This window comes from Sitophilus oryzae, unplaced genomic scaffold, assembly GCF_002938485.1.
Source record: "Sitophilus oryzae breed Bouriz unplaced genomic scaffold, Soryzae_2.0 scaffold_1639_pilon_pilon, whole genome shotgun sequence".
Classification (NCBI taxonomy): domain Eukaryota; kingdom Metazoa; phylum Arthropoda; class Insecta; order Coleoptera; family Curculionidae; genus Sitophilus; species Sitophilus oryzae.
The window spans coordinates 134,154-161,855 of NW_022146324.1; the positions used below are offsets into that span (position 1 = coordinate 134,154).

At 32.3% G+C, this 27,702-nt stretch overlaps 1 protein-coding gene across 1 annotated transcript in view; it reads left to right on the forward strand.

Moving 5' to 3' along the window:
* LOC115880654 (ATP-binding cassette sub-family A member 3-like) overlaps positions 1–27,702 on the forward strand; it is a 71,176-nt gene that overhangs the window by 11,322 nt on the left and 32,152 nt on the right. Inside the window, exons 3-8 of the mRNA XM_030897933.1 lie at positions 4,486–4,710; positions 10,963–11,090; positions 15,403–15,713; positions 19,071–19,314; positions 22,730–22,909; positions 22,966–23,172. Coding sequence (XP_030753793.1) covers positions 4,486–4,710; positions 10,963–11,090; positions 15,403–15,713; positions 19,071–19,314; positions 22,730–22,909; positions 22,966–23,172 — 1,295 coding nt within the window. The remainder of the gene's footprint in view (positions 1–4,485; positions 4,711–10,962; positions 11,091–15,402; positions 15,714–19,070; positions 19,315–22,729; positions 22,910–22,965; positions 23,173–27,702) is intronic.

A 27,702-nucleotide genomic window follows, 5' to 3' on the forward strand; every position in this document is an offset into this window, starting at 1 on the left:
TTAATTTACAAAGTTTGGATGTGACAGTTTCACATTTCTAAGAGCAACGATGATTGAACTTGTTTCCATAGCTATGTAATTTTTCGAAAAAAAAACATATTATAGCTTATATCGCTGAAAAGCTTAAAAAATGGCGGTTTTTATGAAGTCATGGCCAACTATGGTTTCCATTTAAAAAACATACGCTTGTGTCATATGTCAAAAATGACAGGCTTTAGAAAAAATCGGAGCACACAAATTCATTAGGAATGTGATTATCTACACGTTTTATCTGAAAACTTTTTGCCTAAAATAGATTATAGTGGAATTAAGGACAATTTTTAAAATAGCCAAAATTTGTTTTTTTCGAAATATTTAGTAAGCCATAAACTTTTTAAAAAATCTGAAAGGCACATATTTATGACCCCGCAAAACTGCAATTCCTTCCCCATTTAACCGACTCTCTGTCACCAGTAGTTTCCGAGATACCCATAGAGAACATCGTAGGAAACTCACCCTGTATATACATTCGGTTTACAACATGCTACGGCGTTTTCCAATTCCTGACCGCCACTCTATCTTGTCACATTTTATCATTAAGCTGTCTTTGGTTCATTTCCTTCCTTGTTCCTTCTCTCCAGCTTGTTCTTGGTCTTTCTCTTCTTCTTCTACCATGGGGCATCCATTTTAGCAGTTCTTTTGGAAGCCTGTCGTCTGACATCCTTTGTACATGCCCGTACCGGATCAACTATTTGGTTTTGATATCATCAACAATCGTAGATTTAGCTCCCATTATTTCCCGTATTCTTTCGTTCTTTACCATATCTCTTCTTGATTTTCCAGCGGCTCTTCTCCAGAAATTTATTTCTGTTGTTAACATCATTTTTTCGGTGCTCTGTTTTTTTATGGGCCATACTTCGCTACTATATATAACTATACTTTTTACTATAGTATTATAAATTAGTCCTTTATTTGACTTAGATACATTTTGGTCCCATAGAATTCCGTTCATCATGGATATAGCTTTTCTACCTTGTTAATTGCGATGTTTGGTTGCTGTATCGAAGACTCCATCTTGAGTGATTTTTAAACCTAAATATTTATATTCTCCGCAATTTCTAATTTGATCGCCATTTTCTAAAATTATATCTTCTGGTGTTCCTCCTATTACGTTTTTCGTCAGTTCCGTGTGGATAGCAAGTCACAATTTATTTAAACACAATATATTTAACACTAATTAACAAAAACAATAACGATTAAAAAACTTAAAGAACTATTTATAACTTATTTACAATTTATCTAATTATTTATCTAACAGAAATTTATTTTGAATTAGCGCGGCGATTGTAACTGTACGCGTCGATCGGTTATTTATTTCTATCCCTCTTAGGCCCCGGCATCTGCTTATATAGGAGAGAAACAGACAATCCAGATTTGTCTAGTAAATTCTTATTCGTTCTTAGAACGTCGGCATTGCTGGGCGTATGAGTCATAGGCGAGTGGCCAGGCCTAAGGCTGAGTTCACACGGCACGGGTCCGCAACACTCCGATACACATACACTCTTTCTTTAGTATTTATTTCTAGGCCCCATTTCGTATATTTTTCGATTAGTTCTCTCTAAAGTTAACCAGAGCTTCTTGAGAGGTGGTCAATGGAGACACAATGACACAATAGAGGTGGTCAATGGTAGATCTACCAGCCCTAAACCCAGCTTGTTCTTCTGCTTCGATATCTTTATACTCATTTTCATTTCTACCCTTTAACACTTTTCCATATAATCTGCTAATGGTTCCAGTAACAGCAATTCCTCTGTCTTTCAAAAAAGTGTGGGGGATGTAACATACATGTTTTTTTTAAATACAACACCCTATTTTTTATTTTATTTTTAGATTCTGGGTAAAATTCGATAATTTTTTTATATACAGGGTGCTACAAATTCGAGGTACGAGCATTGGTATCTCGATAACCGTAATAGATACGAACATGGTTAAATTGGGACAAAGTTGCGCTTTAGATTATTCACCAAGATGCTATGAAAAGAGTTTTAAAAATTTCAAGGATTGCTGCGTTTTTTGGAAAAATGGATTTTTTTGAAAATCAATTTTATTTTTCTTGTCGTTAGATTTTTGATGGCATCTTGGTGAACATCCAAAGATACCGTAATAGGTGATTAAATTGGGGCAAAATTTAATCACCTATTACGGTAATTTGGGATAAAAGTAAACACACTGCTTCAAAAGAAAATTTATTTATTAAACACTAAACAATTCACAAAATTAAGTACTTGTTAATAATTAAAAAATGGCTAAAATTTGCCCTATGTTCTTCACCCCTGTTCAATAATTCATGGTGTTCGGAATATTTAAATGATTTAATGATTTGTACCATGTTTTTCGACTATTTCTCCAAATATTCTGGTACTTACTTCGTTTTTATATTCCACTTGTAACAGAATATTTAATTCATCTTCATTTATTATTTCTCCATGATCCTCATCAATATTAATCTCCTTTTTATATTTACAGTCTTTAATAACTTTGCCCCAATTTAATCACCTATTACGGTATCTACTACGGTTTCCGAGATACCAATGCTCGAACCTCGAATTTGTAGCACCCTGTATATGTAAAATGTTTTAATTAGATGCTAGAGGATGTTCAAAATATATTAATGAACTTCAACTATTTAAAATTAAAAAATCTCAAATTTTGACAATCTTCTACAGAAATTTATCAAAAATATTCTCAGTTAAATTCTTTATGAAAAGTTACAAAAAGAAGGCTGTAAACATACGAGAATCTTTTAAAAATGAAATATATTTCGTAGATAAGTAAGCACACTGCTTCAAAAGAAAATTTATTTATTAAACACTAAACAATTCACAAAATTAAGTACTTGTTAATAATTAAAAAATGGATAAAATTTGCCCTACGTTCTTCACCCCTGTTCAATAATTCATGGTGTTCGGAATATTTAAATGATTTAATGATTTGTACCATGTTTTTCGACTATTTCTCCAAATATTCTGGTACTTACTTCGTTTTTATATTCCACTTGTAACAGAATATTGTATTGAATATTGTATTGAATATATATATATATATATATATATATATATATATATATATATATATATATATATATATATATATATATATATATATATATATATATATATATATATATATATATATATATATATATATATATATATATATATATATATATATATATATATATATATATATATATATATATATATATATATATATATATATATATATATATATATATTCATCTTCATTTATTATTTCTCCATGATCCTTATCAGTATTAATCTCCTTTTTATATTTACAGTCTTTAATACCTGTTCGTGTTGAAATTCTTCTCTTACATTTATAGTCTTCAGTAACTCGCCTGGCATTTTTGGAAGATGTACAGAAAGCCTGGCATTTTTGGAAGATGTACAGCCTGTAGACTTTTCCTCCATAATACCACTAAACTATTTTTTTGTGGTATTTATATTTATAAATTATATTTCGCAGGTATAAAGTCAATATGACCATATGACATTAAAAGATTGAGTTTGAAGGTGGCATGCATAGATAAATAGAACAAGTTTAGATTGGAATGTGCCCATAAGACAATGTAAGGACAATGTAAACAGTATCTGGATTTGGCGTTATTCTTGCAACGGTCGCGACTCAAAGCTTGGGATAATTTCGGATCGGTTCGGCTTCTTCCGGAATTATCTCGCCAAATATTATTTTTCAAATTTATTAATATTTTCTTTTAATTTTAAAAATAAAATACAGTGTGTTGCATACAAGAAACTTTATTTTAAATGCCTATGAAATATTGGAAACCGACGTTATGCCACGATCCACGATGGTTTTTTGCAGTTCACAGTTCACAACAATGACACACAGTTCAAAACAATTTTTTAGTTTTCAAGGCCACTTTTTCACAATTATCAGAGGTTTGAGTTAAGTAAAATTTAAATTAAACTCACAAGATAGCAATAATTACTTTGAGAATGGACGCTTTAAACACTTTTCTCTATTTTTTCAATGAGGGCGGTTTAAAGGGTTAAGCAAGCGCTGTAGCAACCGCTGTAGCAGCGCCAGATCGCGTACCACGGTCGCGACCCAAAACAATTATATATTTTGACAGGCTTTCCAATGTAAATTTATTTCCTTGATCTATGGTGGCATGTTTGTTATTTTAATCTGGACCGTATTAATTTTTTGATTAATGCAGAATTTTTGTATCTCTCATAATTCAAAATCGAATTGATATAAATCATTCAAAATGAATAATTTGCCTCAATTTGTTTTTTTGAAAAAGTTTCAAATACATTTTTTTGTAAAATAAAATGGGAAAAACTTATTCATCATTTTTAAAATTTGCATGGAATTTCCTATGTCCAGGTCGACAAACCCATTGCAACTTGACTCATATAAATGGGCTTTTATTATAAATTACATAGATTGGTTTAATTTCAGCATAATTCCGATGAACTTAATATATTCCCCGCAAAATGAAGAGATTGACAAAATTATGGCGATATTCCAACAGCTTTTCACCAACGTCACCGATTTTCCAAGTTCTGCCGAATTGGAAGCTTACTACGTCACCTACGGAAGCAACAAAATCTACGCGGGGATTCAATTTAACGACAGTTATGCCAACAAATCATCATTGGATGACAGTTTCGATTTGCGTATTAGGTAATGTTACTATAGATCATACCAAATAAACTTTTATTCACGTGATTAAGCTTGACCGCCAGGGTGTTGCCGACATTTGCATATTTTCTTTTAGTCAAAATATTTTAGGGAACAGAAATGAATTAATTATAAACATATAAACAGTTATTATTTACATCAGCGAAACTCACCTCTCTAGCAGCACTTAAGGGACATAAAAGGCCATTACATCCGCTTTCCCGTTCAAAATATTCTAATAAGATTGCGATGAGTTTTTGCAACGGCTATTTCGGAATCTTGTACAGGGTGTCCCACTAAGAATAGCTCTCGGCTGTATCTCGGAAAGTATTAGTCGTAGAGCTTGCGGAAAAAAACATTTATAACTAAAAAGGGTATGAGAAATTGCTGGAAATTATTTTCAAGTTTGTAGAGCGGCCGCTAGAGGGCGCAACTGCTATTAAAAATAAGAAAAAGGAGTTTTTACACAATTTTACCTAGATAACGGATACTATAAATAATAAATTCATAATCTTCAGTAATTTTTGCATATTTTTTGTTAGAACCATTTTCCCCTATCTGCTAAAATAAAGCGGTGGAGAAGGTTAGATCTGTTTTTATTTAAATGTTAATAACTCCAGACTGGTTGATCAGAATCCAACAAGTGAGAGCTCGTTTAAAAGAGCGTTTCTTACTCTATATTACACCGTATTAACAATAAACATAAGCTTTTGAAACGTAGACGCTAGCGGGCGCTGTCTTACAATTTAACAAACATTACGAGTTTTTTCGAAAAAGTTAAATACGATAGTATATGTAATTTTAGCTGATACTAAAGAGTAATAAAAGTTTAAAAAATTAGCGAAAACTGCATCTTGATATCTTTTTTCAAAACAAAGTTATTAGCAAAATTATAATAAATACGAAAAAATAAGCTTTTAATTGACTTATCTTTCTAACACGGTATCCCTAGCCCTCTTGATTATGACCATTCTAATAAAAAATAGGATAGAAAAGATTATTTCATTCAAAAAATCGACAATGTACCAGAATACCATAATACTAGGTGTATGAATATCTAATAATTAAGATATCAATGAAAGTGACTAAGAAACGACGCCTCAGTGAATTCATGGTAGGCTTTGGAAAAAAGTTGCTTTTAAAGAGATAGTTTAAACTCAAAATATTATTATATCAACAATTTGATAGTCTCAGCAGCGTTTTTTATCTTTTGATTGCATTTCTAAAAATGTCTTTCTTCAAAAGAGAAAAAACACTGCTAAGACTATCAAAATGTTGACTTAATAACTCTTTGACGTTTATACTATTACGTCAAAAGCATCTTTTTTCCAAAGCCTACCATGACTTCACTGAGGCGTTGCTTTTTATTCACTCTCATTGATATCTTAATTATTAGATATTAATCCATCTGGTATTATCGTATTCTGGTATATTGTCGATTTTAGAATAAACTAATCGTTTCTATCTTATTTTTTATTAGAATGGTCATAATCAAGAGGGCTACTGTAACCGTGTTAAAAAAAATAATGTAATTAAAGGCTTATTTTTTCGTATTTATTATAATTTTGCTAATATCTTCGGTTTGAAAAAGGATATCAAGATGCGGTTTTCGCTGACTTTTTAAGCTTTTATTACTCTTTACTATCAGCTAAAATTATATATACTATCGCATTTAATTTTTTTGAAAAAACGCGCAATGTTTGTTAAATTGTAAGACAGCGCCCCCTAGCGTCTACATTCAAAAGCTTGTTATTATTGTTTATACGCTATAATATAGAGTAAGAAACGCTCTTTTAAACGAGCCCCCGTTTGTTAGATTCCGTTTATCCAGTCCGGAGTTATTAATGTTTAATTAATGTTTACATAAAAATAGATCTAACCTTCCCCCACCACTTTATTTTGGCAGATAGGGGAAAATGGTTCTAACAAAAAATATGCAAAATTTACTGAAGATTATGAATCTATTATTTATAGCATCCGTTGTCTAGGCAAAATTGTGTAAAAACTCCATTTTCTTATTTTTAATAGCAGTTGGGCCATCTAGCGGCCGCTCTACAAACTTGAAAATAATTTCCAGCAATTTCTCATGCCCTCTTTAGTTATAAATATTTTTTTCCGCAAGCTCTACGACTAATACTTTCCGAGATACAGCCGAGAGCTATTCTTAGTGGGACACCTGGTACACTTCGCACTAAAAGCGGTTCTAATATAAAGTACCATTTTCGATTGCAAAGTCTGCTAGTAAAAATGTTTCATCTTAAAGTATCACAACACAGTTCATTTAAACCAAACACTCGAATATAAAACAGTAAAACAAACGTAAAACAACAACTAAACAAACGTTAAAACAAATGACAATGTCACGAAATAAATAAATTCAAAGAAATAAATAAATGTGGCAACTTGATATTTTTAACAGCAGAGCTACCACCTGAATCGCCAGCGCTCTCCGAATATGTCCATGGTTGGCAACAATGAATTTTATAATCGCGCCGTTGGTGACGTAACTAAAAGTTTATTTGCTATCGCTTATAGAGTATCAGCTACATAGACATTAGGGTGAGCCAAACTAACTTATGGAATTTATGGGTTAAAATGAACGTAATAACAGCAATAACCTAGAAAAAATATTCCCGGAAGGCAGGATTTTTAGCTCACTTTTAAAAGGTGTCGGTGAACATTCAAAGTTTACCATTTAAATTACTCACAAAAAAAACTTTTTCCATTAAAAGTACCATAACTTTAAAAGATAAAAAATTTTACATCGCGGATTCTTGTAGAGCATAAAATTTACTAAAAAATTTATCTGAGAGTAATTTTTTTCAGTTCAATAATTCGTATATTTGAAAGCTTTGAAAAGTGAAAAAAAATTTCAATCAATATAATCAATCAGTTTTAGTGTTTATTGATTTTTTTACGTGTTGTTTAAATGGAAAACTTTAAATGTTCACATCACCTTTTTAAATTGAGCTAAAAATCCTGCCTTTCGGGGATATTTTTTCTCGGTTATTTGGTTCATTTTAACCCATAAATTCCATAGGTTATTCTATAGGTTTCTGTTTTTTTTAGCTCACCCTAATAAACATGTATACAAGATAAACTAACCATAAATATACATCTACAAGCAAAATGTTTGTTTATTTAAGTATAATGTCAAATGGCATCTTCTCTCATGTACTATCTATATGCTCTACTACACTTTACTGTCTAAAATACTATCACAAGTCATGCATTTTATACGTTTCATCACAAAAAATTTGTCTTATTTTGATAAAATATCCTCCAGGCACATATTTTTACACAAAAAGTCAGGCCTTGGAGTTCTTGCGTTGTTTATGTTTTCATCTTACTTAAACATGTAAATTTCATGTAAAATTCATCCGTTTAAAGATGTAAATAAAACAAAAACTAATGTCTGAACTTGTAAATAAACAATTATAGCAATATAAAAATAAAGTAAGTCAGAGTAACAATAACACGTTATCAATAAAATAAACACGTTAATATGTGAAATATTTAAAACTGATTTAGTTTTAAATAAACAAAAATACGAGTAGCGGAAAAAGGGGCCAAAAAACCCTATATTATTCTCAGCATTAAGTTTATCAGACCGAAGGGAACGCCATTCGACGACCGGTTTCGGAGATTCTTTTCCATCGTCAAGCCGACTTTGCTGTAATCCTCGATCTAACCAACCAGGGCCCAGTCACTCTTATGGAGCATTAAATTACAAATTGACGATTCGGCCCACTATAGATGGTGCTAATTTACGTCGTGTATATATGGTTGCAGAACAGTTCGTCGTGTATATATGGTTGCTTCAAACGTTACGATTGGCTCGGTCTTTAAATTCATATTATAAATTTTGCAATTGATTTCCCTCTTCCGTCCACGCTGTACTTCAAATACTCCTTTATTTATGGTTCAAACTATATTTAAGCTGCCTATATTTTGTTTTTAATACAAAATGTATTTCTCGTGCTTTTTGTATTCCGACTCCAACTTTTTCATATTATATTATTCAAAGATAGCCATATTTCTTAGTGCTTCTTGAATTATACAACTGTGATGAACTGCAACGAGATGAATTTTCAAAGTATAAGCAGCCTGTAGGATAAATTTTACATATACATTATAGCAGGCTGAATTTATAATTTATTACCACAAAGATATAATTCTCCTAAAGGTATCTGGTGGTGTAGGGGATATGGCTCTCGTCTAGCAACACGAAGGTAGCCGGTTCGAGTCGTGCCGCCGACACAACTTTTTTATTTAAAAAATAAATTATTTTGACCTTGAAGCTCTGAGCCGCACTCGGCCCACTATAGATGGCAGCAAAAATTTTGTTCGCTTTTTTATTACATTGACTGATCGTTCTGTAGTTATTCTGTGTAACCAACGAAAAGTAGAGAATAGCATTTGAGTATAATAAGTACTACTATGGCGAGAGTGCTAGACGCTCTACGCCATCTAGCGGTAGCTGTGACAATCACAGATCGTACCGCCAAATTAAAACCAGCGGCCTACTGGACAAACATGCTTGCTTCATCCATGTTACCGTAGATGGAGCTAAGAAGGCTTAGGTAGGGTATATATGTATGCCTTCTTAGCTCAATCTACGGTAACGTGGATGAAGCAAGCATAAGGCTTAGGTAGGGTATATATAATAAATAAACAAAAATGCGAGAAGCGGAAAAAGGGGCTACTCGTATTTTTGTTTATTTATTAGATATACCCTAACTAAGCCTTCTTAGCTCCATCTACGGTAACGTGGATGAAGCAAGCATGTTTGTCCAGTAGGTCACTGGTTTTCATTTTGGCGGTACGATCTGTGATTGTCACAGCTACCGCTAGATGGCGTAGAGCGTCTAGCACTCTCGCCATAGTAGTACTTATTGTACTCAAATGCTATTACTCTGCTTTTCGTTGGTCAGATCGAGGGTTACAGCAATGTCGGCCTGACGATGGACTATGGAGAAAAATCTCCGAAACCGGTCGTCGAATGGCCGTTCCCAGAGAGAAACTAATAACTAAAGTGAGGAGGGCATTTCGTAGACAAGTTTATTTGGCACCGCGCATCCCAGACGCGCATAGCGTTTAGGCGGTCAAAAAAGAAAGTTTTCAACTTTGCAAGTTAAACATTTGACAGAATTAATTAGATTGTCAGTAGCTTTTTCTATTTCTTAGTTCTAGAAGGAGATAACTAAAATCTGTTGATAATCGGAGCAAATCAGAGTAATAAATTCATAAATTGTTTTTGCTGAATGTGCCTGTTCTTTTAGCTTGTCAGAAGAAAAGATTATTTTCATTATTGATTATTTCAGATTCCACGATTATTCGGCATTTTTGTAATTTTTGTTTTGTGGTTGAGACCCAGACAAAACGTTTCCTTTAAAGGTAAGTTTTATCTCGGTAATTATTTTAACATACCTAATAGTAATAGTGAGTGCACATAATAATCGTACATTGCTAATTTCATTTTTTTAATTTAAAACATCACATTCTTTTCTGATACCTATGGAACGACTAGGTATTATACTTGGTATTATTTACAGTAATACAAATTATTTTCTTCAACTGCTAGGTTCTTGTTATAGAATAAAGACTATCAAAAACATTGAATACCTACGGGATACCTACTGATACTCTGTGCGAGCTCCCAACCGTGCTTCCCTGTCCACTCCCAACCAAGTTAGATAAAAAAGGTACTGAAGATTGCAGCCTTGAGTTGGAGTATGGCAAGGAGTATGGAGCTAAATAAATTATTATGTTCCTACACAGTATTTTATTTATAGGTTTTAATGCTTTAAAGTCTAATAATAAATTTTCGTTGTCAACAAAATAATCTAAAAAAACTACGAAGATTTCTATTACAAACTTGAAAGATTAAGATTCGGTTCAAATATACAAATTTTAAATTTTTGGCGCCTGTATATAGGTATGAATGCCACCTACTATATCGATAATACGCTCATAGTTCGGGTTAGACGCCAAAGGCCGCGCCACTAACACAGTCTTCAAAAATTAACGTTGATCGGTCTCTCTCACTTTAGTTATTAGTGTTCTCTCTTGTCTGATGAACTTAATGCAGAGAATAAGCATATATGTAGGGTTTTTTGGCCCCTTTTTCCGCTACTCGTATTTTTGTTTATTTATTATATATACCCTACCTAAGCCTTCTTAGCTCCATCTACGGTAACGTGGATGAAGCAAGCATGGTTTAGTTTTTTTGATTGGTTTTGTTTCTTTTTTTAGATTTCCAGCTGAATTACGTACTTCAAGTATAGCTCTAGATATAAACGACTGGAAAACCAACTTGGTGTTTCCTGTATATCAATCAACCGGCCCGAGATCATATGCCAATGCCACTGGAGGGATTCCAAGTAAGTGTCCGTTCTGTTGATCTCCGAAATAATTAAACATAAAGGCCCATGAATCCTATTGTAGTCGTAGCCAATTTGTTTATACCGTGTGTTGCATCTCCAACTTATGTAAATGTTAAGAATGAAAATTGTTGTAAAGGTTAAGAATGAAGAATAAAAGCTCCACATTGTATTTTAGAAAAACTTATTTGAATTTTTTTAAAGAACTCCTAAAAATGAAGTAAGTTGTGGATTTTTGGCTACTGGAAGAGAATCTACAAAACAATAAAGTTATTTTTTGTAAACACCACTGGGCGTTAAATCCAAACGGATTTTAGCTGGTCAGTGATATTTTACTAGTAAAACAAATTTGCCTAACTTTGAATGTGGTAGACAATGATTAAGTATTGAAACTAAAAGAATTTTTTACTTCCATTGTCTATTTATTTTTGATTTGGTTTGGTTTGGTTAACACAACGTTTCGGTCTGAAGGATCACTATACTTGATAACAGTCAGTGATTCCTCTGATCGAAACGTTGTGTTAATCAAAAATAAATAAAGATAATGGAAGTAAAAAATTCTTTTAGTTTCAAAATGCTTAACGTTTCAGGATATACAGGGTGGTCCGAACTGTATTCCGGAAACTTCGGCAACAAATTCTGCAGGTAAAAATAAGTAAAAAAGTTCTTATAAATGCATGTCCTAAAATGCTTAGTTTCGGAAATACAGTGTGTAGAAGTTTCATTTTTATTTCGACTTTTTCCAAATAATTTCTGAAGTAACATTTGAATGAAAATTGGTGTCTGAAAGTTTTTTGGCATGAGAATTTTGATTTCGATGTCATTATGGCTCTCGTACTTGTAGAGGGCGCTACCTACATATTTTTTAACTGGTTTGAAGAGTAATAACTTTTCGCTCGTACCTGTATAAAACTACCCATATAACACACAATATCCGCAGGATATTCACAGAATGTCAAAATGTCCCATTATAAAAGATCATTTTATAAAGACATCTATAGGATATCCTCCAGACATCCTGAAATCCTATAGATGTCTCAGAATAGAATATCCTATGGATATCTCTGTCGTATGTCTAATGTACAGCTGGTTCCAATAAAATTGAATACGATTTAAAACATATTTTTATTATTCCGGGCAGTATATTCTATGATACCAGTCCGCCATTTCTCTATTCATGTCATGCTGACGTTCTGAAAAATTTATTTGCCACTTTGTCAAAAGAAAAGTTGTTTTATACAATGTCACAATAACCTTAACATATCAAAATACTTGACACATCAATATACACTGCCCAAATATTTGAAAAAAATGTGTAAAGAGTCGTATTCATTTTTTTTTTAAACCAGCTGTACATCCAGCTGAGATATCCAAACATGCTCATGATAATAAAATATCCTAATAATATCGTCTAGATATTTAGGAAAAATAAATAATGTACTACTTTTCATATTACATAAAATGCAATAAACCATACAGATAGATATGTATTACGTCAAGGCAACAAAATATCCTGTTGGTATCCTCTGGATAATCTGGATATTTATGAGCTTGGCCACTCCCAGTAATACAGAGAATTTAAAACGCCCGCGCAAAAAATTTCCCACAATCCATCTCAACAGTTGTTTGTTTTTGCATCGTATATTATTCAGTTCTTTGATTTAGTGAAATTCGAGGTGAATTCGGTCGTTTGTCGATGTTGAATGGGCTTAAAAATGACTGAAACTAACAAAACTGGTTGAGTTTGACTTAGTTTTTTCTAGCCTTGTTCTAACAGAAATTCTATCCTAACCTCAACTAATGTCGAAAAACGACGAAAGACTCAGGGTCTCACAATGAAAAATTTGTGACAAAATTATAGGTGAAAATTTGTTGAAAAGCGCTTGTTCTTTACCCCTAAACCCATTTTCGTGTGTGATCTCTTTAAACAGAAATCCTATTTTTGTGTATAAATTTTTGAGTTTCTGGAATGTGTGGTGTTAGAAATTATATACCTGTATCTTGTGTGCTAACTTTGATGTAAACTGTTGCTGCTAGACCATAGAACACACTAAGCTAGACATAAACTGCTAGACTCCATAAAGGGTAGTATAATCTGGTATAATACCATACGATCGAAAAAAACGGCGTCAGAGGTGGCTTGGAAATGAAGATTGCTGTTATTTTGTATGTAAAATTATATGGGGAATGTCATGATCGTAATTTTCAAGCCAATTGAACGCCGTTTTTTTTTCGATGATATAGTATAAATTGAAAGCTCTATTAACTCATACAAATAAACTTCTAAATTTTGACGCAAAATTCATTGACATTGTAGGTATATCTTAGAGCTGTTAATAAAAATATCCAATGAATATCGTCAAAATGTGGCTAAATAAAACTAAATCGCGAACGTTTTTACTATAAACTAAGGATGAAGTTTTGTCAAATAACAGTCCTCATATAATGTCCTAAAAATATTCTATAATGCTCCCAACATCATCCTTGTATTATCCTAGAAATATCCCAAATGATCGTAAAAGGCTTGCCTAGGGATGTCTTGAAGATGACTTTTTTTTTCCCATCTGGATATCCCATAAATATCCTTCTCTGGTTTTTAGATATCCCTAAGATATTTACTATATCCTTGGTGGATATCCTCAAGATATCTATAGGATTGTGTTGTGTTATATGGGTAGTTAGTTAAAAAATATGCATTTACGACATTTTTTACGTAAAAAATGTCTCTTGGTAAAAATCGCTACGAGTAATGGTTCTCGAGATATTTGGAATCGAAATTACCAATACCTGACATCATTGACTTAGTTATTAGACTAAAATCATAAATTTGAAATTTTTTGTGCCGAAAGTTCAACAGAAACTGTTTTATCACCATTTTTTCGAAGAAAAATTTATTATTAGTTTAAAAAAATAAAAAGCTCCCAAATTTTTCATTTCAGTCAAATAAAATCGCAAATAACTATCTACTCAACATATGTTTATTTTTAGTCAATAATGACATGTATGGAGATGGACTATTTCCATTGTAAATATCTTGAGAACGGTTGCGTAGCGATTTTTACCAAGAGACATTTTTTACGTAGAAAATCACGAAAATGTATATTTTTGGCTGTACTTAAACTGCCGTTAAACAGTAGCTTACTAAAATGTCGTTAATAGGTATGACGTCGTTGATGTGACGCACTTGACGGCTTTATGGAATATAGGAATTTTATAAGGACTAACCAACGCTATCCACCCCTCCAAATAATCAACTTAACCAACGCAACTAACCTCGACACTGATAAAAAATATAAAAAACAAATATAAATTAGTAAAAATCAACCAACCCCACCAAATAGCCAACTAACCAATGAATTAACACCCTCCAAATAACCATGCTAACCAACCCGCCAAATAACTAAACCAATCCAACCAAAAAGAGTGAAACCAATGCAATAAGATCACGCTATAAGCAAAAAAAATATAAAAATGTCTTGGTCGGCGTGAGATTTGAACCACGGACCATTCGCTTACGAAGCGATAGCCTCAGCCACTGACCCACAGGTGCTCTTGCAAAATGCTTAAGGTTAGGCATTACTTTTCGCCGACATGAACGACGTCACAATATCTATTAACGGCATTTTAGTAGGCTACCGTTTAACGGCTGTTTAAGTACATCGTATATTTTTTCACTAAGTAGTTTTATACAGCTACGGACAAACAGTTTCAAAGCAGTTAAAACACATGTCCCCTACAAATAGGAGTCATATTGACATCAAAATCAAATTTCTCAATGTCATATTGACATCAATATTCAAATGTCAAAAAACTCCCAGACACCAATTTTCATCCAAATATTGACGTTACTTCAGAAATTATTTGGAAAAAATCAAAATAAAAATGAAACTTCTAGACCCTGAATCTCCGAAATTAAGCTTTTTAGGATATGCATTTATAAAAACTTTTTCAATTATTTTTATCAGTAAAATATGCTGCCGAAGTTTCCGGAATACAGTTCGGATCTGTCATCAGAAGCAAAAAAATGCAAATAAACAAAGAAAAAATATATTTTAAATTTCTAAATACAACTATTCAAGAACACTTTATAGTTTTTAGAAGATACCTACCTCTATTATAAACCGTTGACATCGTTTTTGCTGACAATATGGTTACCGTTTGAATTCAACGCCAGTGATGTTTACAAAAAATAACTTTTTCATTTTTTAGATATTCTTAGATATTCTTCCAGTGGTAAAAAACAGAATTATTTTAAGAAATAAACCCGTCACAAAGGTATAGAGACATTATTTAGTTTTCTTTTTTTTTTCAGACTACTACAACGAAGGTTTTCTTTCACTCCAGCACATCGTCTCATTCTCTACTCTTCTGATAAAAAAAGGAATTACTATTCCCGATTTAACGACTCCCGCTGGCATAGCAAGCTTGATTTTACAATTACAGTTGAACAACATCAAATTACCAGCTTTTTATATGAGGAGATTTCCTTATGCCCATTGGCAAAACGATCCGCTGTTGACACCGCTGAAAAGTTTCGTCGGTATCATTATCATGTTGAGTTTTGTTTACACCTGCATCAACACAGTGAAGGCCGTCACAGCCGAAAAAGAAAAGCAACTAAAGGTATGTTATTATATGGTTATTATAAGTAATATGAAAATGATTGTCTAACTTTACTTTTGACCTTGAATCAATATTTAGCAGGTGGAGGATCACTGGAGACTTTTGGTAGTTTATTTATTATTATACCGGGTGCGTCTCGAAAGTGGCTCACTCCTATATTTTTTTTAATTCTTCAGATAAAAAAAAACGGGATTTGGTATATGACATAAAATAGGGTTGATTGACGTACTCAATTGTTTTTGGTCACTTCCTGTTTCACCGGAAATGACTACAACTTTTGATTTTTAAATGGCACCCTCGGTGTATTTTTACCTTATTCGATAGAAAATGACACTCTGAATATCATATCATATAATAACAATATAAATAACATATCATATGTCAACTTTTGACATTTTAGCTTAAAACGAAATTGTATTCTAAATTTCAATCTAGAGTCCCATAACACTAATTTTTAATCAAGGAGCCTTGGAAAAATAGTTTTGATCGTCTAATGTTTTGAGTGTCGTGTCCTGGCCGGTTAAAAGATGCCCAAATCGTATTTTTAATCATATCTCAATTTTTCAAATAGAACGAGAGTGGCTCGTTAGCATATTTGGAACAAGCATTTTTTTACGAATAATTTGGTACCACACACTTGGTATTTCGATTTAAATTGTCGTTATGAGTCTCATGTTGCTATTTCAAATAACTAAGTTAGTAACAAAACACCGAGGGTGCCATTTAAAAATCAAAAGTTGCAGTGATTTCCGGTGAAGCAGGAAGCGACCGAAAACAATTGAATACGTCAATCAATCCTAATTTATGTCATATACCAATATACCAAGTCCCGATTTGTTATCTGAAAAAATAAAAAAGTTATAGGGGTTAACCAATTTTGAGACGAACCCGGTATATACAGGCTGTCCCAGAAATAAGTACAAGTATTTTAACTGGTAGTATAAGTTCAGCCTCAGAAACACGCCTACCTATGAGGTTTTTTTCGCGAAAAAAAATGATGGAATTTTTTTAAGTTTTTAGTTTAAAAACATAATTTCTTGAAAATGTGGCAACATAGGTATTTGATTAAATTTACAAGAAAGAAAATCCAGAAAAGATCCAGTGGTTCTCAAAATTTTAGCAAAAAATCTTTTTGAAATTTTCATAGTAAAATAACTCCGTGATTTTGGACTTATTTGAAAAACGATAAAGAGAAAATTTGTTTCTTTTATCGAGATCTACCACCCCTTAAAATACTTGCACTTATTTCTGGGACACCCTGTATATATAGTGTATAATCTATTACAGCAACATTTTTCGTAAACGTCTACTTGTGCGGTTTGAAATTTTGATGCAAAATCTGGAAGAATATAAAGAATATAATAATAGAAGAAATATATCAACCCAACTTTTATCTCTTCTCAATATATTTGATTTGTCATTAAGCTGTCTATATCACTGTCTTACACGTCAAAATTCCGACCACCACTGTTGCCAACTTAGCGGATTTGCCGCTAGATCTAGCGGTTTTTTTTCGGTTTAGCCGGAAAAAAATTAATTTAGCGGCTAGCGGTTTTTTTAGCGATTTATATTTTTGAATAATAAATGTGTAAAATTGACACAAAAATTATTATATAAATTTTAAACAACGATTTTTTTTGAAAATTTGCACAAATAGTCATGTAATTATTATATATTCTTAAAGTACCTAGGTCTAGAATCGCCTAGAATCTTCGAAGTCTCCTTGAATCTCTCTCTCATCTAGAGTTGCCAGACGTCCGGGATTTACGGGAAAATCCAGAATTTCAGTATGTTGTCCGTTTTTTTTTCGATCATACGGTACCTTTTATTATGTTTTTTTTTTGTATTTGTGTCAATTGGCTTGGACGCGGTTTAAGATCCTTTCCAAGCAGCATTTGGACGTCGGGACAACGTTATGTCACGCGACCAAACGTCGGGGCGCAACGTCGGCACAACCTCGTGCCAACCCTAGTCTGCATTAGTTTGGAGAATAATTTTTGGGTCGAAACGACGTTGGATACCGACGCCGACGTTGGCTAGCAGCCTAATTTAGTACAAACTGCAACGTTGTTTAAAATCCTAATTCACAGAAATACAAAACTATAATAAATATGACGTCTAAGTCGCGTTTTGTCCTAAATTGGGATAATTATGGTAAAAATATTATTTTTATGATTTAGTTAGAGACATATGCCAGATGGCAGTAAAGGAAATCAAAACAAAAGTATTTAACTGTGGAGGATGTTTGAAGATAATAATTATTGAAACACTTTAACCGACTCGTTGTAACTTGTTACCCAAGGCAAAAAAGTTAAACGCAAACAACTTTATTGATAAATGTACTGTTTCTACTTAGAAAAATTCTAATGGGCCTTAAAATTAAAGAAGTTTTAAAAAATTTCTTGAATTTTTTTTTTGTAAAATGAGAATAATTTATTCGCAGTCGAAAAAATTGTTTCCGCGTGTTGTTTAGGGTCAAATATTTCAAGTTAATGTATTCAAAAAGCAGGAATTGCTATTTTAGGGACGAAAGATTTTCTTATTCAACAACATGGCGGCTGTCAGTTTGTTGTTTTGGAGATTAAGATGGAGTAGTTCGAGTAGTCGCATACTGGACTAATAAAGTCGCAGTTCAGCCTTAACAACTAGGTAGTATACTAGTCGCAAGATTCCCTAATTTAGTCATCCTAGAGTCTAGCTTGTGCCGCCCTCTATATTCTAAATAAACGAGGGAGTGGATAAAGTATCGGTAATATGTCGATGTATATTTAAATTTAGTTTTATATGTACCTTTCTTATGTCCCATTTTAATTAAGTATTTTTTATAAAAACAAAAACAGCACTGAACTGTCTGACTGAACAGAACAATGATGTGAAAATTTAAGATTTAAGGTTATGGTTCAATACAGTTGCAAAAAGGTAGTGGCTCGACGTCCTACCAACGTAAGAATAAGGAAATCTAAACAACGTTGGAATTAGTAAAACAGACGACGTTTGCATAACGTTGGAATAGGTCCTGAAAGTGACGTCGAAAAACTCTTTATTGCCCAACATTGTAACTACGTTGTCCGAATCACCTAAAGATCACTTAAGCAAAAAAGGTTACATGACAACGTTGATTAGACGTCGCAGAAGCTTTTACTTTGTTTTAGTACTAGTTCAACGTCGGCACAACGTTACAACAACGTTTATATTGTAATACCCAAGGTACGGAGCTAACTATTTTTTGTAACTGATCCAACGTTTTGTTTAGTAAACATGTGGTCGCAAGTCGTGAAAATGCTACTTGGGTTTTATGTGTATAGTAAACACTAACATCTAATCTAAATAAATATGTTTTCGTTCTTTACATTACAGGAGGCAATGAAAATTATGGGCCTACCCAACTGGCTACATTGGACTGCCTGGTTCCTGAAAAGTTTAAGCTACCTCCTAGTCTCGATCATTTTAATGGTGGTCCTGCTGAAAGTCAGATGGTATACCAATACGGAGTTTACGGTTTTCACCTACGCTAATCCGTTTGTCATATTGCTGTTCCTATTTTGTTACATATGCGCCACTATTACTTTCTGCTTTGCCATAAGCGTATTCTTTTCTAAAGGTTTGTAGGTATTATGATAATAATCTCTTTACTGTAATTTTTTGGATATATCACACACAACTGAAACGATAAACTTGAATCTCTTATTTTTCTCTAAAACGGCATGAAAGTTTGGAAAAGTATAAACGGGATTAACCATTATAGAGGAAGCAAGTTTTCACTGGTTAAAACAAAACGGGTACATACTGTATACAAGTTTATTGCTTATTTATTTATTTTTAAGAGTAAATTTTAGGCAATTTTTGTACAAATAAAAGAAAATTGTCTCATCGTGCATTCTACACTCTTTTTTTCAGAAAACATGTACTTTTTTATTACTATGTATTATATACCGGGTGTTGCATCGTCGGACGGGACATAAGAAATCCCATGTAAATTTTAATGGGGTCAATTATTGGCTTCCCTAATTATTTTAGAGAATAATTCTATTTAGGTTTATTGAAGAGCACTAAATCCCACATTCAAAAGAATAACTTTAGATATTTTTGATTAGCTCGTTAACGAGTTATCGCCGATTTCTTTTTAAATATTTCTCCTTTCTTATGGCCCTATATTTACTTATGAGCACCAGTCAAGGTAAAAGATAACTGTCAAATGAAGTTGTCATTTCAGAAATTTACCTATTTGTGCTTTATTATTATTGAAAACTCATTCCTACATCGGAAATCTTAAAGATCTATTTATAAATACAAATTAATATGAATTAAAGTAAAATAAAGTAATCAATTACAAGGTTAATTATAGTTTTATTACAATATTCAATAACTTATTAATTTAGGTACTATTAAATTGTCAGAACTTTAGGATTTAAGATGTTCAAATATTCCTTCATCGACTGCTAGACAATAACCCAGGCGATCATAAAATTCTCTTCTTACATGCGTTAGTTGGTAAACTGAAATTCTATTGCATTGCATTCGAAATAGCATTTTTTAACTCGTCTAGATTTGGGTATTTTTTATCCTTGTATATCCTATTTTTTAAATGGCTCCAGAGAAAGAAATCATTTGGCGAAATATCAGGAGACCTTGCTGGCCAATTTACTGTATGATTTAGGCCAATAACGTTTCCGTTAAAACTATTGTATAAATATTCAAGAACAGCCAGGGTACTATGTGCCGGGCAGCCATCCATTTGGTACCAAACTTCCTGATTTTCCCTAGCGGCATCATGTAAAGCAGGTAAAATATGATTTTCGAGTAGTTCTAAATAATATTCTGCATTTAAATTTCGCGTAAGAAATAATGGCCCGATAATATTGTGTCCGAATATCCCTGCCCAAACATTTACTTTCTATGGATATTGCGTCCTTGTTTCGACAAACCTGTGTTGGTTTTCTTTGTTCTAATATCGATAATTTTGAACATTGGGTTCATTTGGTAAGGTAAACGTGCATTCATCATTGAAACATATGTTTTTTAAAAATTCCATATCCGTGTATGCTCTTTCCATCATATCAAAACAAAACGCCTGCCGCCGTATTTCGTCCCCATCTCGTAACTCTTGGTGCTTTTCATATTTATAGGAATAGTATTTATGTCGTTTCAAAATTCGAAACGCTGTAGTGTGATCTATTCCTATTTCATCCTCAAGTTTCCTTGTGCTGATCTTTCCATCGTTCTCTTCCACGCACGATAAAACTTCCAAGTCGGTATCATTTCTTGCATTTTCTCTTTGTTCCTGTCATGCTTCACATTTGCAGTTATTTATTAGGGCACCTTTGGTCTCAAATCTCTGGATATTTCTTGCGATTGTATATTTTCCAGGTATCGGTCTATTCGGATACAGAGGAGCAAACATGTTCGACACCTTTTGGTAACTATTTCCTTGATAACACCATTTAATCATCAATACATTTTCTTCGGTAGTGTAATTCATGGCTAATATTTTCGATGTAGGTATGAGTTTTTAATAATAATAATAAAGTACTAAATAGATAAATTTCTGAAATGACAACTTAATTTGCCAGTTATCTTTTACCTTGACTGGTGCTCATAAGTAAATACAGGGCCACGAGAAAGGAGAAATATTTAAAAATAAATCGGCGATAACTCGAAAAGGGGCTAATCAAAAATATCTAAAGTTGATCTTTTGAATGTGGGTTTTAGTGCTCTTCAATAAACCTAAATAAAATTATTCTCTAAAATAATTAGGGAAGCCAATAATTGACCCCATTTAAACTTACATGGGATTTCCTATGTCCCGTTCGACGATGCAACACCCGGTATAGATTTTGTGTCAAAAATATTACCATGATGAACCATGTACAGGGTGTTTCAAAAAACATGTGCCATATCTCGTGAGGAGATTCTTACGTAAAAATAGGATTCTTTTTCATATCAACATAAGTTCGATTCTGTTTTGTTTCGTAGGTACAGGGTGTTAAAGTCTTAATAATCTTTCGACTTATTATAATTTTATCCTAAGTACTTTTAGTGATTCGAATGAATTTTGAGGGTAAAAGTTACTATAAGTGCTATATATTTTAATGCTAAAAAAGTGTCGATAAATTCATCAGGGACGTGCATATGGGTTATCACTAGAATATTTAAAAAAAAAGTCAGTGGCGCACGTTTTGCCACTGACTTTTTTTTATATATAAAATTGTGTAGGTCGTTTAATGTCAGTTAAAAGTTATCTCTTGATATTTTGTCGAATTCGGCCTCTTTGATGAGATAAAAACTATTTTATTAATCACAATTAATAAAAATAAAAAAAAAATGAATAAATATCTAATTTATTATTAAATATTATTACTATTAGGTATTATTACTACTAGTCCAACCTACAGCAATTCCAAATAAGAAATAATGGTATTTAAGTTAAATCCAAAAAACTTAATTTTAAAAGGTTTTAACGTCTTATAACTCTAAAACTATGCATTTCCATACCCATGTTAATAGAAACTTTTTTTTTCATATTTTTTGATAAGGAATCAATGAGTACTTATTAAAAACTTTCGCAAGTTAATGATATTATTTTTTTAAAGGTTGCTATTAGACTTGCAACAAGGTAAATTAATAAAATCGCGTTTATCTCATTAAGGAGGCCGAAATCGACAAAATATCTAGATACAACTTTTAATCGGCATTAAATTCCTCACACTATTTCGCTAACAAGAAAAAAAAACTTAGTGGCGTACATGTTTTTTTTAGAAAAATATTCCAGTGACCACATATGCACGTCTCTATAGTAAATATGTCGCCACTTTTTTATATATTCTATATTGAAAAAATATTAAGATTTTAACACCCTATAGCTACGAAACAAAGCAGAAACGGACCTATGTTGACATAAAAAATAAATTTTATTTTTACGTGAGGAATCTCCCCACGAGAGATGACACATGTTTTTTGAAACGCCCTGTATAAGGCACAAACATTTAATATTATTCCTTAATTACTATTTTTTATAGCAAACACTGCCGCAACTATTGCCGGGTTAGCCTGGTTTTTGTCTTATGCACCTTACTTATTTCTACAACAGAATTACGAGTACCTACCATTAGGTACAAAACTAGCTACCTCGTTGGGTTCTAACACGGCTATGGCCTTTGGATTCCAACTGATGCTGATGTTTGAAGGCACAGGAGACGGTAAAAAAACTTTAAATGCTTTAAATCGCTTAAAACTTACTAATTAATGATTCTAGGTGTACAGTGGGACAATATATGGAGCCCTAATACTCCTGACGATACTCTTACTTTGGGACATCTAATGGTGATGCTGGTAATAGACTCAATAATTTACCTTCTAGTAGCTTTGTATGTAGAAGCTATCTTTCCTGGAGATTATGGCATACCCCAGCCTTGGTATTTTCCATTCACATCGTCTTACTGGTGTGGGAAGAATCATGTTGGTAGGTATACTTGGAACAGTCAATATATTCGACCTGTCTGTGTAAATTAAGAGCGTATAGTAGATATCATACAGGAAGGTAAAAATACCGTCGTGTCATTATACTGTCGTGCAAAATAGAATTATGCCGCTATGATATGCCTGATTTTACTTAGCTGTATACAAATATAGCTGTTAAATTAGTTAAATTTTAACTACTCAGTGACCGTATTGTGTCAGTTGAAATGAAAAAAATTCCCAGAAATTTCACGAAAATGGGTACTTATTCTATAGCAGGTGGCCGGCCGTAGCGCAAGCAGTAGTCTCATAGTCATGGGAATGCCGGTTCCGCATTAGTCGCGTTACAATAGCGACCGTTCCAGAGAAATACCGCGATTTTGTAACCGAGGATCCGGCTTCCAAAGTGTCGCTGTTCCTGCCTATGGGATATTTCTGGTCACTGTACCTACCTACTCCTCTTCCTGTCGTTATCTCTGATTCAAAAACATAGGCAAATTCATAAACAATAACAATTAACCCCCCAAATTTGTAAACAATAAACAACATGCAAATGGCTAGAAGAATTTAGTTATGTTAGCTTTTAATTTTGAAAATAATACTATTAAATAAAAAAATAATATAATATAATTTATTAGTATTCAATACTTTTTATTCGCCATTTTTTCTTCAAAGAATAGCTTTTTATAAGTTTTATATTTTTGCCAATAATATTTAGATTTATATTCTTCTGATACACGTTATAACCGTTAGAATTTAAATTAAAATACATACATTATTTGTAAGATAATTATATTTTTCTATCTTTTTTCGTAAAATCTGTTTGCTTTAGAAATAGTTTAGCTTAAACAATAAAAAGTAACATAATTTGAATCATTATTCGAGATACCTACGCCATATGCTAAATTTCTTTATCTGCTTGTATGTTTTTATCTACTATCTACTATCTTTTTTTCGGTCATATTTCTTCTTATTTTTGTAAAAGTGTTTATTTGTAACTATCTAATGTACCTAACATGTATTTATTATCAATCAAAAATTCCTTGTACCTAGACCTACCTAAATCGCGATCTCAAAAATAAAGTAACGAATGCAACGGGAGCATCAACGCCAACAACGACCAATCAAAGCGCGACGTTACGTACTTACCAGTTCCAGTTACTACTATCCGCGACCGACGAAAACTCGACCCTAGGAGCGCTCCAGCAGTCGCGTGACCACTGGCACAGGAGCGAAATACGTCGCGGTATGAGACTCGTTACCAGTTACATCTCTTCGCGACAGACGAAGCGATCGAGATCGCCCGACGCTACGTACTTACCAGTTCCAGTTACTACTGTTCGCGACCGACGAAATCGCGACCCTGGGAGCGCCACGGCTGGAGCGAAATACGGCCCTATGCGGTTACTGCGGTTCGAAACTCCTAGAGCTATTATAAATAATTTATTTGTGGATTATAAATAATTTATAGTTTTGTCGTTATTATGATCGTCGTTCTTCAGTAACAGTTTCCTGATTCATTATGGAGCGCGACACGACGCACACACGACAAAATGCTATATTTAGCTTGACCAAAATCGAAATTACAATTTTTTTTTTCGTATGTTAATCCACACTCTCGTTCTTATAAAATCTGTGGACCTAATTTTAAATGTTATAGGGCGTTAGCCTTAACAAACGTGGAGCGCATAAGGGTTACATTTACACCAAGCACAGCCACAGTTTGAAATTAATTATTATTATGGACAATATACGTCCCGACATGTAGTACAATTAAATAATATCAAAATTGAATCTTGTTCTGAATGTAGATAATAGTTATTTTTTATAAAAGAGGATAAAATGAAAAGAATTTGAGAAATATTATAGAAATTATTATTTCAAGGAATTTATTGCGAGTAGAAAAAATATTGTGCTGGGTTGGCGTTGGTTTCTATGTAATTTGACAAATAAATAAAACTGTCTCTTTAGTTATCAGTTTTGAGCATAGTAAACATTTTTTAATTCTCTTTGGTGTCGATTTCTGATTGAATTGGAGCCAGAAATGGCTCAAAACCATTTAAAGTGAAATAAGTAAATTAATAATAATCCTGAATTAATAAATAATTAATTCAGGCTGAGGCGACAAACGGTCATATCTAAACTACTTCCATTTAAATCCCTAATAATAATTTCCTGCAATACATCCTATAATACCATTGATTTTTTTTATATACTTTATATCTGCACTTAACAAAATTTAGAGTTCCGCTTTTAATTTATTAAAATTAAAATTACTAATGTATGTTGATACAGGTATAAAAAAATCAGCTTTCCCAAATCTGCCCTTTCTTGAAATGGCCCTTTATTTGCAGCGAGTCGCAACCGTAACCGTCGCACTGATTTCTATACCAGTTCTGTAATATCAAGAAATGATTCTTTTAGATTTAAGAAAACAGATATTCTAAATTATGAATTTCTAAGTTTATTACAAGCTTTTTTTCATATATTATTGACAGTAGCAAAAAATTCAAATTGCTGTGCTGGATGTAAATGACTCTTTTGCTCTCCACGAAAGGTGCGAACCATAGACCAATGTCACGTACTAGAGATAGATTGGACACTGATATAAAACAAATGGGTCCGTCATTTAGAGCTACCTGGTGATCCGGAAGAAACTAATGGAGAGTTTTGGCATAACATAATTTTAACGTTCCGTTACTTATTAACGCTAATTAAAACGGTAACGTTATTCAAGCGCAAAATTATTCCTTGTAAAATATAAAATAGTAAATATAGACTTTTTTACTGCCATTTTATGTTTTATTAGATCATTAGAAGTGTAACATAACAAAATTAAAATTATAAATACATACATTTTAAACACCAATAATAGATCACATAGCGCCTATTTTTTTTTTGATTTAACAACTAAATTATAATATAGTAAAAATATTATAGACTACTAATTAACTGTTACTAAAAATACTATATATTACCAACTATGTACTTACTTATTTATTATTAAACTATTTTTTTATTTGGTTTATAAATTATTATTTCTAAAATGTCAAAATGACTTTAATAAAAAGGTAAGATCATTTTTAACTATAGCCTATATTAGTTATCTCCAGTATGTGCGATTTATTGTCAATAATACAATCAATCTGTCTGATACAATCTGATTGTTATCCGATTAAAAGTCTCTTTTTACTTCTTTTGGATTCATAAACCAGGTTTCTTTGGGAATGATGGAGCTTTTTTAATTAGTATATTTATATTTTATACCTATATTGATATTTTTACATTGTTAATTTTAGTATAAAAAATGTGTTTTTCTGTTTTCAGGTTTGGTTTGTTATGGTATAAGGTTCCCGTTTTCATGTTCCTGTCCCCGTTTTCTGTTTCTGAAGTCTGTGAATACGTGTACTTATTTACAAATTACTGTAAGTCATACTTATACCTTACTAATTTACGTTAAACCTGCATATAATTAAGTAATTGATATAAAAATCATTCAATTCTTTATTTTTTTATATTTATTTAGTCACGTTGTCTCACATTTCAAATAAATATGTTTGAATAAATTTTTATTTTGTTTTATTTATGATAAGAAAGAGTACAAAATACATTTAAACTGAAAGAGGTGCCCGCCATTGAATAACCGGAAACGGAAATAAAAATGAAGCCATCATGTCAACCTGTCAATTGAAAATTAGTTCTCCAGACGACAACGAAGGCTTTCGGTGGCGTATCGTGTTTCCACGATTTAACACAGAGTTGACACTTCTTTCTAGTTAATTATTTTATGGTTATCAGTTTTGAGCATAGTAAACATTTTTTAATTCTCTTTCGTGTCGATTTCTGATTGAATTGGAGCCAGAAATGGCTCAAAACCATTCAATGTGAAATAAGTAAATTAATAATAAGCCTGAATTAATAAATAATTAATTCAGGCTGAGGCGACAAACGGTTATATCTAAACTACTTCCATTTAAATCCCTAATAATAATTTCCTGCAATACATCCTATAATACCATTGATTTTTTTTATATACTTTATATCTGCACAAAATTTAGAGTTCCGCTTTTAATTTATTAAAATTAAAATTACTAAATGTATGTTGATACAGGTATAAAAAAATCAGCTTTCCCAAATCTGCCCTTTCTTGAAATGGCCCTTTATTTGCAGCGAGTCGCACCGTAACCGTCGCACTGATTTCTATACCAGTTCTGTAATATCAAGAAATGATTCTTTTAGTTTTAAGAAAACAGATATTCTAAATTATGAATTTCTAAGTTTATTACAAGCTTTTTTTCATATATTATTGACAGTAGAAAAAAAATCAAATAGCTGTGCTGGGTGTAAATGACTCTTTTGCGCTCCACGAAAGGTGCGAACTGCGTCAATTTTCGGTAACGTTTGCACTACTCTAGTTGAATGGAAAAATTTATTATATTTAAAATTAGCCCTATAAATGTAATAAGAAAAACAATGTGTGGATAAGAAATAATACGAAAAAAAAATAATCTGGATTTTTGTCAAGCTAAACATA